Genomic DNA, 13,392 nt, shown 5'->3' with positions numbered 1-13,392 from the left:
CCAAGAAATAAATGTTTTGCTATATTGACCGTGCCAGTTTAGATTTCCCCCAATATTGTCACAGATTTGCAAATGTGAATATTGTCTTATATTTTATGTATGCATTGCCATCTTCAGTTGCTAGTCTTGCCAGAAGATCCTTGGGAAGCAAAGAAGGGGTCGTAGCCCCAAAGGTCAACTTCCTTTCTGACCAGCACGAACAGGGTGTGTGTCGCTAGCACTGATCCATCTTTGTTGTTCTGTTCCTTTCATGCTGGCCAGAAAGGAAATTGCTTGCCTGTCCTCTTTACCTGCTAGAACTAAGGCCCACGGGCTGGATAAGGTCTGAGGGACTCGTTTATTTGGCCCGCGGCGACACCCGCTGCCGATGCCCACTCTTACCGGTGCTGCGTTGCGCGGCTGCCCACTTCTGGGTCAGAGGAGCACCAGAAATAGCTTGTGCGCATGCACAAGCATTATTTGCACATGCGCAAGCATTATTTCCGGTCAGTGGCGTAGCGTGGGTTGTCAGCACCCGGGGCAAGGCAAGTAATTTGCGCCCCCTAACCCTGGATTTGCGCCCCCTACCCCTACCCCTAACCCTAACCCCCAGATGTTGCGCCCGGTGCGGCCGGGGCCCCCTGCACCCCCCACGCTAGGCCAATGTTTCTGGTGCACCTCCGGGTTGGAGGAGGCCCGTGAACATGTGCACAAGCTATTTCCAGTGCTCTTCTGACCTGGAAGTGCGCTGGAGATAGCGTGTGCGCACACGTATGGGCACGTGCTCCCCCACCCTCCGGCCCACCACGTGATCGGCGCTGGAGACACCAGCCCAAGGCACAGTAAGTTTGCTGACCCCTGGGCTAGAAGCATGAATTTGAGCCATGAGGAACTCACCCTTTGCAAGTCCACCATTTGAACAACATGAGCAAATAAATAAGACTTGGGACAATGTTCTCATGCTGCATCCTTAAATCAATGTCAAGTGATTTCTCTGCGAAGGTATTGCATCAAATGCTGACCATGTAATGTTTGGTCACTGTGGTATATACTCCAGTGACTTGTCCTGCAGCTGTTGCAGACTTGGTGTAATCCTGTGCTCCCATTCAAAAGTGATTTGTGGACTGGCAGGAAGCAAATGTGGTATGAGGCCATTTGAACGCTACCTAAACAGATTTGGCATTTCAGTGGCTATGTCATGGAACTGGGCCGAGCATGTAACACTTAAGCAGTGTTTGAATTCAGATTGCATGTCACCTCCTTCTGTTTCTTTGTTATCATAGATGGGTCTTACTTGAGAGACTCCGTCAACATAAAAGCCCTTGCAGCTTCTTCTATCATTACGTTGTATTTCACGGACATGGGTCAGCAAGTCACCTGGACAACAGTAAGTTTAACTTTTGGTAAAATGCACACAGCAGAGTTGTACAGTAGCTTGGGAAGTGCTTCTTGCTTTGTTGGTTTTTATCATTTTCTTTTTTTATATAATTTTTATTTATTTTCCATTTAATGCTATCCATTCACATCATCATTGTCCACTATACCACCCTTGGCTCTTTGGAGCCTATTGACTTCCTTCCCTCCCACTTCATGGTTTTCGAAATTAATCTTTATATCATTGTAATTTATACGTTTTCCAGTTCTAATTAGACATGTTACAGAATGTCTCAAACTTTAAATAAATATAGAAAGATAGAAAATTTCTCATTACAAGTCATTGGACAACCCTGCTAGTGATGTTAATTGCTTACAACAATCTTTCAATTATCATATAAATTTACTCCAATCCTTTTGGAATACTCGATCGTGCTGGTTTTGGATTTTCCTGTCAGCTTCTCCAGTTCTGCAAAGTCCATCATCTTCATCAGCCACTCTTCTTTCGTTGGTACTTCTTGCTGTTTCCATTTTTGGGGCTAAAAGAATTCTTGTCGCGGTTGTTGCATACATAAACACTCTTTTATCTTCCCTTGGTATCTCGTCACCCACTATACCCAGTAAAAAGGGTTCTGGTTTTTTAATAGAAGTATTAAACATTTTCTTTAACTCATTATATACCATTTCCCAGAAAGCCTTTACCTCTTTACATGTCCACCACATGTGGTAAAAGATACCTTCCCTTTTTTTTACATTTCCAGCACTCATTAGTTCTTGTCTTGTACATTTTAGCCGATTTAGCTGGTGTTAAATACCATCTGTACACCATTTTCATAACATTTTCTTTAAGTGCACTGCATGCAGTAAAATTAATACCTTCCTTCCACAACCTGTCTTTATCATTTTCTAATGAAACTTCCACAAGTGCTTCCACCATGCTAGGCCATATTGTACATCCCTGGAGCTCATTTGGACAGAGGTTTCAGTAGATTGGAACTGGCTTATCAAAAGAACCCATAATAGCTAAAAACCTGACTACAAGTCAAGAAGCACCTATTTCAAATTTCAACTCTGCAATGACCTTACTAGGCAACTCACTTTCCCTCAGCAATATGGGGAGAATTCTACTGCTCTTCCTTATAAGGTTGTTGTGAGAATCACAGCAATTCTCTGTTTCATGCTGCCTTTTGAATATACAAAAGTGCTATATAAATACAACTTGATCCACCTCGTAGTCGGTGCATGCAGCACAGTCCCTGGTCTGCTGCAGCTCAGCCGCTGCAGAAAGCCACATGATTCATCTCTGTCCACCATGGTGAAACATTATGTAATTAATTATTATGCCACACCATTTCAGTGCAGAGGAAACATAATGCAAATTGGAAAAAGAACGTCTTCAATTATGTATCATTGCACATCGTTCTCAGACTGAAAACAACAGCAAATGCCAATTGTATTTGCTGGATTAATTCCCTTTTTTAAAAAAATAAATTTTTATTAAGATTTTAAAGGTTACACGGGGTTTTCCCTGCCAGACTTAAAGTTGTATTATGAATCAGCAGCTTTTTGCTGGTTGAAAGATTGGCTGCTTCTTGAAAACACTGATGTTTTAGACTTGGAAGGATTTAACAATGGTTTTGGATGGCATGCGTATCTGTGGTATGACAAGGTTAAGATTCACAAGAATTTCAAGAACCATATTGTAAGGAAAGCAGTGTTTAATGTCTGGATAAAATATAAAGACTTATTAGAAAACAAGACCCCAAGGTGGTTATCACCTATGGAAGCTAAGGCTGTGAAAAGACCCAATATGGAGGTCAAATGGCCAAAATATTGGGAAATATTAGAAAGAGATTGAGACAATTGGAGATTGCAGAGTATGGAGAAACTTAAAGATAAAGTGTGAGATTGGTTACATTACGCTCAGATTAAAGAGGGTTTTAAATTGGATAAAAAGTTAGGATTCCAAGTGGAAAAATCGAAATTGGAAAACAGAACTGTTAGAACCTAAGACTAAATTACTTTCAAGAATGTATAACTTGCTGCTGAGGTGGAATACACAGGATGAAACGGTTAAATCAGTTATGATAAAATGGGCACAGGACATTGGGTATAATATTATGTTTGCTGACTGGGAAAAGTTATGGACTACCGGTATGAAGTTTACGGCATGTAATGCCTTAAAAGAAAATATTATGAAAATGATATATAGGTGGTACATGACCCCAGTCAAGCTAGCTAAAATATATCACCTGCCAGATAACAAGTGTTGGAAATGCAAGGAAACTGAAGGAACATTTTTTCACCTCTGGTGGACTTGCCCTAGGGTTAAGGCCTTCTGGGAAATGATATATTATGAGCTGAAAAAGGTATTTAAGTATACCTTTCCTAAGAAACCAGAGGCCTTCCTTTTGGGCATTGTTGGCCAGAGGGTGTTAAAGAAGGACCAAACATTATTTATGTATGCAACAACAGCAGCAAGGATACTTGTCGCCAAACATTGGAAAACTCAAGATTTGCCCATGTTGGAAGAATGGCAGATGCAACTGATGGACTACATGGAGTTAGCAGAAATGACCGGCAGAATCCGAGACCTGGGAGAAGAAGCAGTGGAGGAGGATTGGAAGAAATTTAAGGACTATCTTCAAAAACACTGTAAATTATATGAGTGTTAAGAAGGATGAGAGATTTGAAAACAACAGGGCACCATAAAGTTAGCTGAAAAGATTATGAGAATGAGTTAATTTCATGAGAAAGATAAATTTTGAATGAATATCATGTTAAAATTAGGTATTCAGGATTTTGATAAAAATATTCAAAGTTAGGGATAAAATATTGGAATTGTGTACAATAAGAATGAAAATAAGGTGATAAGTTGCTGGCTAAAGTTTTATTAACTTGGAATGTAGGAGCGAGAGACGTGAGGAAGCCCAAAAGGAAAAAATGAAGAAAAGATGGTTATTACAAGATGTAAAATTTTATGTTTGTTTTATTCTTTGTTTGTTCTCTGTTTATTCTGTCTTTTTTCCTTTATTGTATTAACAAAACTTTTAATAAAAAATTTATAAAAAAAAAAGATTTTAAAGGTTACAGAAAAAAAAGTAAAAAGAAAACAATCGAAGAAAAGAAAGAAAAAACAGTACATATAAAAAAGCATCATCAAAAACATCATCAAAAAAACAGAAAAAAGAAAAAAGAAGAAGTAAAAAACAAGTCAAACCTTTAACTCACTTACATTCACTTATTTCCTTGACTTCCTCACGCCTCCCATTTTTGTATTCTAATTCAATTAGATATTCCAGCAAATCCTTCCAACTTTGTTTTTATCCTAATAATTTATCTTAACATACTATAATTCCCCTCTTTGTATTCTAATTCATATAGATATTTCAACAAATCCTTCATCTTATTTTTATACTTATATCTTATCTTAATATACTATAATTTTCCATTCTTTCTTTCACCAAATAACCATCCACTTTTACTTTATTTAATCTTATTTCTCATTAAAACTTATATATCTGTACTTATTCTTAACACGTTTCCCCTAGGGTGAAAAAAGATTCCATTCCATGATTTTCCCATCTCATTAAAAGAGAGGGGAAAAAACAAATTATATTATATACACTTTAAATTCCCAATTTTCTTCCACCAGATCCCCTCCCCGGTTTCGTCCCCTAGCAATAGTTCCATCAATCTCAGAAAACCATCAACCCGGAGATCTTAAGTCTGAGGCTCTTAAGTCTCTTTCATGTATATCCCCTCTGCCAGTCTTTTTGATAATCTTTGGTGTTGAAAACCAGATCTCGGGGAAGCTCCAACCCAACGGTAATCATATTCCTTGCTGCCAAACTTCCATAGTTAAAAATAGGGCCTATATATTTGCTGGATTAATTCCCATTCCAAACATGGGACAAATAAGTGAGCACCAGCAATTTTCTGCTGCCATTTTCATTGGAATTCTCTGACATCCCTAATCTGAGAAATGCAAATTTGGTCAGTTCATGGAAAAATACATGGAAAAATACATCCTACAACCTCTCTAGCTACCACCCAGGATGTAAGAATTGGTGTATGACACACATGGTAAGAAGCTTTCAAACATTACTCCTACCATGTTGAGCAGTACCATGCTGAAAAGGTATTTGTTGGTCTGAATGCAGAGCTTTCATGCTTAAACTGACAAATGGAGGGAGCCGCATTAGCCTTGCTAATGTGCATAGATATTACTAGCCTGTGAAAAACTTTACTGGCCCATTTGTTTCGTGTATCTGTGTGGCTCAATAGCCTGGGAGGAAATGAAAAAAAAACCAACAACTGTTTGCAAATGCTTCCTGGCCAGGTCACCTAGACCAGCTGATCAATTTTTTTATCACCAACAGTAGCAAGAGAAGAGATTCTATAAGAAAGGTGAAGAAAGAGCTATTCTTGATTAGTTAACCAGAACACAGGATGTGCCTTTAAAATATGGTGGTGACTCAGAAATGCTGTGTCACAACCATCACTGTAAGGTGAGTTTCTCAAATTAATGATCTAGGCAGATGATGCTTATGGTCTGAATTGAAAATTCTCTCTGGCATTCATGGAATCAGGAATTAACGGAAACATCCACCCCTTCTCTTCTTCTGCCACATATAAATAGATGACACACAGAAGCATACTAAGCATTCAGTACATTTTGTATCAGTTGGTCTGGACTCTTTTGTGAATACGCATGCTGCTCCAATTTCAGCAGGCAAGAAACTAAAGCCAGTGCTTTAGATAATCTATAGTGCAGCTGCTTTTATCATTGTTGCTACTAATTTCTCCCCTCAATGTATTCTCCTCCTCCCCCAAAGTCAATAAGCAACTTTAATAGTTTTCTGTTCTTGACATCCCAGTGCCTCGACTGTGCAGCTGACTGATGCCACAGATGCCCAGTGACATTGCCAAGCTTGACTAATTCATGCTTTCTTAGAAAAGGATAAGGAATAAACCCCACACAAGTCCCTAAGAAGGTTGGGTAGCATCTTGTATGTCTCCTTCTGGCAACTCCTGTGGCCAACCTGGTGCAAATGTATGGCTCTGCTTTCCTTTGGACCACACCAGCAAAGCTGAGAAGGGGATTTTGTTGTCTGGGTAGCCCGGGACCTCCACACACACTGCCCAGGCTTGTGCCCCAGAAAGGTCATTTTGGTACTTCTAAAGCGGGACGCAGGTGGCGCTGTGGGTTAAAGCCTCAGCACCTAGGGCTTGCCGATCGAAAGGTCGGCGGTTCGAATCCCTGCGGCGGGGTGCGCTCCCGCTGCTCGGTCCCAGCGCCTGCCAACCTAGCAGTTCGAAAGCACCTCCGGGTGCAAGTAGATAAATAGGGACCGCTTACCAGCGGGAAGGTAAACGGCGTTTCCGTGTGCGGCTCTGGCTCGCCAGAGCAGCGATGTCACGCTGGCCACGTGACCCGGAAGTGTCTCCGGACAGCGCTGGCCCCTGGCCTCTTAAGTGAGATGGGCGCACAACCCCAGAGTCTGTCAAGACTGGCCCGTACGGGCAGGGGTACCTTTACCTTTTTAATGCAGCAAAAACAACACAGGAGGCAGCAGTTGTGACAGTTCGACTTCACCCCCCCCAAAGGTGTACTCTCCCATTGTATTCCAAGATAGACAGATGCCAACTGAAACAGCATGTTCTTATTGAGTATAATAGAGGGTGAAATACCCAAGGAAGCACTCAGTGTCTTTCTCAATGCAAAGGCACTGGCCAGAATAATTTATGCTCAAAGGTGTAAGGACTAGGGCCATCTTTACCCAGGGGTGCAAGGGGTGCATCGCACCCGGGTGCCAAACTCTGGGGGGCGCCCACTGCTGAAGCCGCCTAAGCTCTTATCTACCTGTTATGAAATAATATATCATTTTGCTCAAGCTAGAAAAACAAAATACATATATACCTAGGTATTACCTAAATGGATACCTACTGTTTCACTAAAGGACTTTCAACTTTGTGCTCTCATTTACCTAAGACTTGTCATTCACAACGGCGCCGTGCACGCAAAATTAACTCTTACATCAAAATATTATGTTACGTATTGTATTGAGGTGCTATGCAGCAGCTGGGTCAGCAGCAACTTTGACACGACTGATGTTTCTCCTAAGTAGGTGCCTAAGCAATACTTATAAGTTTAAGTGTGGTGATGTTGTATACTTAAGTAGAAGTGTAATGTAAATAAATGAGCAAATAAAAAAAAAAATGTTTCTTTTTCCTCCCTTCTTTCATAAACAAGAGATAAGGCGTAAGCATGGTGTCTGACATAAGCATAAAAGTTAATTTATGGGGGGCTAAACTGAATTTGGGGACACTAGGCAGATCTTTGCACCCCGGCAGAGCATATGCTAAAGACTGTGCTGGGAAAGACCAAAATAGTCCTATGAAAGTAGACTGGCAGAATAAGCTAATAGAATATGTGGAATTAGCCATGTTGACTGCATAGATAAAGAAATCAGGGTGAGTCTGCTATAGAAGAGGAGTGGGAATACTTTGGAGAATACTTAAAGAAAGAAATAACCATGTAAATTTCCAGGTAGGGCCAGATACGTGAGCAGTAGGGCAAAGGGGGGAAGTAATCAAGGAGATGCAGCTCAACAAGGGTTAAATCAGATCCCATGGAGGAATGTGTGGAGAAGTCAAAGAGTGTAGGATAAAGGATGATAACTGTATAATGGATGTATTGTTATGTATAATGCATCAATAAACAAACATGTTCTTACTACAGTATTTTATATATATATATATTTGACAAAATTCAATTACGACTTAATCAGCAAAACTCTGTAAGCAATTTATATATAACACTACTTTTAATATTAATTAAAATAGCAATAAAATAAACTGTTTCAAACTAATTGACATGAAAATAGAAATAAATGCCGTTTTAAAAACAGATATGTGTCAATCCCTGGGATAGCTCAGTCAGTAAAGCAAGAGACTCTTAATCTCAGGGTTGTGGGTTTGAACCCCACATTGGGCAAAAAATTCCGGCATTGCAAGGGGTTGATCTAGATGACCCTCGTTGTCCCTTCCAACTCTACAGTCCTATGATTCTATATAATTCCATGTTAAAATTCCATGTTAAAACTGTGTATCTGGTTAGGCTTGCCTAAACAAAAAAGGTTGTTAGCAGACCCTGAAAACTGAAGAGTTTCAAAGAGGACTGATTCCCTGTAAATATGGAATGGAAGGGGCACTATTCATTCTGAATAATATCAGCACAAACTGAAGCAGTTGATTGGGTACATAAGGAGTAAGGCAATGAGTAAGGAGTAAGGCCCGCTCACAGGTGCTTATAATATCAGTGGAAACAGTTGGTAACCGCCTTTAATTTTAACTTGAAGATTGCCACTTGTCCAGTTTTAATTTTAATTTGTTTGAATTAATTGTGGGATGTATCTTAATTTATTGATCGCTTGTTTTATGCATTGTCTTACTTGCATGATGTTAGCCGCTTTGAGCCGGCTTTGGCCGAGGAGGCTGGGATATAAATAAAATTATTATTATTATTATTATTATTATTATTATTATTAACTGGTTCAAGGGCTTTATATACTAATAGCTACACCTTGAATTTACCCAACTGAAGGTGAGCTTAAACAGACTTGTTGATTTTGCATGCATGCATACCTTCCAATGAAAATAGGGACATCCCATTCAATAATAATAATAATAATAATAATAATAATAATAATAATAATGCTATTATTTATACCCTAGCCATTTGGCATTTACCAGATGCTATTAAGGCTGCACAGGAAAATATCACTCTATGATCGCATTAGCTTCAGATGCCCTTTTTTCTATCTTCTTCTTCCAGGTTTTCCTAACCGAATATACTGGGCCTCTTCTAATCTATCTGCTCTTTTACCTTCGCCTCTCAAGTATTTACGATGCAAAGGAGAGCGCAAGAAGTCTACGCCATCCTGTAGTTCAGTGAGTAAGAATGGTCTGTGCTCAAGGATGATATGATGTGATGAGGCCCTCTTAGAGCAAAGACAGACAAAAATGTGAGTTAATTAAGTTTAGTGGAGGTGGTCTACCATGGTTGCCTCAATCTGATTCATCCAGTGCTTTTTTCCTGGGGGGATGCAGGGGTATGCATACCCCTCAACATTTTGTGAATCTAACGGGTAAAGGTAAAGGGACCCCTGACCATTAGGTCCAGTCATGGCCGACTCTGGGGTTGCGGCACTCATCTCGCTTTATTGGCCGAGGGAGCCGGCGTACAGCTTCCGGGTCATGTGGCCAGCATGACTAAGCCGCTTCTGGCGAACCAGAGCAGCACACGGAAATGCCATTTACCTTCCCACTGGAGTGGTACCTGTTTATCTACTTGCACTTTGATGTGCTTTCGAACTGCTAGGTTGGCAGGAGCAGGGACTGAACAACGGGAGCTCACCTTGTCATGGGGATTCGAACTGCCGACCTTCTGATCGGCAAGTCCTAGGCTCTGTGGTTTAACCCACAGCGCCACCCGCGTCCCTTTTAGGAAATATTTAGGGGGCGCCAAATTTTGTCCTTACTCGGGGTACCAAATTACCAAAGTTCACCCCGGATATGGTCACTTGTATTTCTACCCCAGACAGACAGAATGTTAGGAGGATTATCATAGGTAAGCAATTATAAACAAACTACAGACCTGATTGGTTTTGATGGACTAATGCAACATTGATAAAATGATTCCCTTCTGATCGGCAAGTCCTAGGCTCTGTGGTTTAACCCACAGTCCAACCTGCGTCCCGAATCTAACAGGAGAACACCATTTACCTTCCCGCCAGAGTGGTATCTATTTATCTACTTGCACTTTGACGTGCTTTTGAACTTCTAGGTTGGCAGGAGCAGGGACCGAGCAACGGGAGCTCACCCCGGCACGGGGATTCGAACCGCCGACCTTCTGATCGGCAAGTCCTAGGCTCTGTGGTTTAACAGAGAAGAAACTATAATAATAATAATTTCTTCTCTAGCATGGTGAATCATCAGTTGTGTTGAAGAGCACAGTGATTCGTCAGTTCCGTTGCTGCAACCCCCAATGGCGGCCTCATTTCCTGTCAGGTGTATCCTGAGACTCAGACGGAATGAGAATACCCCTAAACATTTTTTTAAAAAAAGCAAAAAAGCACTGGATTCATGGATGGGTTAGCCATGTCATTCACAAACACACCCACCCTTCAAATCTGTATTTATTTATGAATTTTATGCTGGGTAATATGTGTAAAGGAAAAACTTGGGCCCATAAGCTTATACAAGCTTTTTAGACATCCTCTTTTAAACATAGGCATATAATTGCAAACAAAAATCAAGCTAAAATTAATCACAAAAACAGTCATAAAAGCAAGAAGAATAAAAACTACAAGATAATGAAAATATATTCCATGGTGGAAAACAAGGTTCACATTTATACCAAACATATCAAATGATCATGAATGAACGCATATTTAGTGGGAATGTGCCAACGATGAGATTGTTGGGTCATGTAAATCATAAATGTCCCCCAAGCAGTAGCAAAGTCTGAGGGGTCCTCATCACCCATGGCAACATGTATGGATCAGTTTTTTGGCAATGGCAATGAACATGACTTTCTATGGATCTACAGAATAACAAGATGCAGCCTTCTACCCTGGAAGGATCACAAAAGCCAATATGTTCCTCGTACATGCCTTACAACCCTAGCACCGTAAGGGGGAACCAGACTTTATGATATGAAGTTTCTAGTGCATATTCTTTCCCTTTTAGAGAGGTTCAAGGAGGGTGAGGCCTTGATTGGTGGGCTTTTTAGATCTTGAGAAATATTTAACCTATACAGTGGTACCTCTGGTTGTGAACGGGATCCGTTCTGGAGCCCTGTTCACAACCTGAAAGGAACACAACCTGTGTCTGCATGTCTGCGCATGTGTGGGTCATGATTCGCCACATCTGCACATGCGCGAGTGGTGAAACCCGGAAGTAACCCTTTCCGGTACTTCCAGGTGCTGCCGGACATAACCTGAAAAAACATATCATGAAGCAAACGTAACAAGATGTATGACTGTACCAGGCATGTCCAACAGGTCGATCGCGATCTACCGGTCGATCGCGGGGCGTCAGTGGTAGATCATGGTCGATTGCGGGTCTGTTTGCAAAAGTCCCGCCACCCCCAAAAAAGAAAAACATCCACAACTGATTTGTCTCCCCTTAAAAAAAGTTCAACAACTTTGGCTGGCAATGACAACTGGTAGATCACCGCCAGTATTTTAATACTTTGAGTAGATCGCTGTCTCTTGGGAGTTGGACATGCTTGACCTATACAGTGCAGATTGTGGATGGCTTCTCTAAGATAACCTATTGAGTTAATGGGAGAAGCAAGCATCTTAACCAGTTCATGGTAGTAGGCGAGATTTAAAGATGGCTACATCAAACATTGCAATGAATTTTTTGGTTGGATTTTTTTAACCTTTACTTCCTTCTCTTTCTAATTTCTGCAGCCTGGCTTGCTTCTGTCATTGTTTACACTATGCCAGACATCTACTGGAGACACTCTTTGTGCATAAGATTTCGGAAGGGCACACTCCCCTGAAAAATATGATCAAGGTGATTTTCATATGTAACATATTATACCGTAGAACTGATTGAGAAAAGCCACTCTGAGAACTTTGTTGCAGAGCAGCCTATACAGTAAATATTGCAGACAAATGAATGAATGGATAAGTGAATATGTGCTACGACTAATGTCACTCACCTGGTTGTTGGGGCCGGGTAGGAATTTTTCCGCTTGGCAAATTGGCACCAACCTTTTGGTTTTCGCCTACCCAGCAGCAATCGTCACAACTTAAGGGATCCGGGGGTGCCATGACCCCAAAGGTGATCCTGGGGGTGCTCTTAATTGATGTATATCATAGGGCTCTCCCTATTGTGGTTGACCCTTGAAACTTCCTGTAGACAGGCAGGAGTCAGGATATAGTCTTGCTTCACCCAGTTGCCTAAGCCAAACCGCTCACATCTATAATTGATAAAGTTGTGGCCTAATTTATCCCATTAACTCAACATATTTGTTTCTGTGCGTTTGTTTCTGGGGAAACTGCGCGGCCCGTCACCTTGCCATGCAACTCACCTGTCTGGTGTTGATGCCCTCAGGCCTCTCTCTTCTTTCCCAGTCGGTCTGCTGCCACTCCACTGCTTTAGGAACATTATCTCGGTGATGGTTACAACAACCCCAAAAGTCAGGCCACTACTCCTATTCCCATATTACGGTTGGGAGAGATGATTCTGAAAAAGTTGCCTTTCCTTCACCAGTAACTGCAACCAGTCTCCAGACACTTATAAGAGCAGGGATTCCAGGTTAGGAGACATTTTCCATTGGGGGGCGGGGCGGGGGGTGAGAATCACTAGCTTTTTTTTCTTTCTTTTTGGTAAATTCAATATCTTTTGTGCTGGGCACCTATAATTATTATTTTTTAAAATAGTTTTTCGGGTTTTAAAATTTTACAATCAATTATCCAACAATCAACATAAAAACAAGATTTCAAGGAATCTCCTGAACTTCCTTCCTCTCCTTTGTGGGTCCTTATATTAACCCTTTCCTCCTGCATCTTTTATATCAATCCAAATCTTTTACATCTCCATTATATCCAAAATTCAACATTAAACCACAAGTGTTATTCCAATCCTACCAATGATTTTAGTTATTTATAATGGTTTTTAAGGTAAATTATGTATTTTCCCCATTCCTTATTAAAATTTTGAACTTCCAGGTTTCTGATTCTTCCAGTCATTTTTGCCATTTCGGCATAATCCATCAACTCAATCTGCCGTTCTTCTTTGGTAGGGACTTTATCTTCTTTCCATCTCTGGGCCAATAATATCCAAGACATAGTCTTTCCCTGCCAGATAAATCTGGTAATATCTTTTTGCCATTCTCTGAAGCGACCTGCATCAAGGGTATAGATTCAAACAAAAACAACATTTTTGGCAATACATTAATTATAATGACCGATATCCTTCCCAAGAATGATAGTTCATCCCTCCCCACACCTCTAATTT

The 13,392-nt window shown here is 40.8% G+C and overlaps 1 protein-coding gene across 1 annotated transcript in view; it reads left to right on the top strand.

The window, feature by feature from the left end:
• TECRL (trans-2,3-enoyl-CoA reductase like) overlaps nucleotides 1–13,392 on the top strand; it is a 56,671-nt gene that overhangs the window by 8,364 nt on the left and 34,915 nt on the right. Inside the window, exons 4-6 of the mRNA XM_079949924.1 lie at nucleotides 1,263–1,366; nucleotides 9,194–9,309; nucleotides 11,838–11,943. Coding sequence (XP_079806050.1) covers nucleotides 1,263–1,366; nucleotides 9,194–9,309; nucleotides 11,838–11,943 — 326 coding nt within the window. The remainder of the gene's footprint in view (nucleotides 1–1,262; nucleotides 1,367–9,193; nucleotides 9,310–11,837; nucleotides 11,944–13,392) is intronic.

Source organism: Podarcis cretensis (genome assembly GCF_951804945.1).
Source record: "Podarcis cretensis genome assembly, chromosome: 13".
Classification (NCBI taxonomy): Eukaryota; Metazoa; Chordata; class Lepidosauria; order Squamata; family Lacertidae; genus Podarcis; species Podarcis cretensis.
Note: the sequence above shows the minus strand (reverse complement) of the source record. Positions and strands in the feature narration are given on the sequence as shown.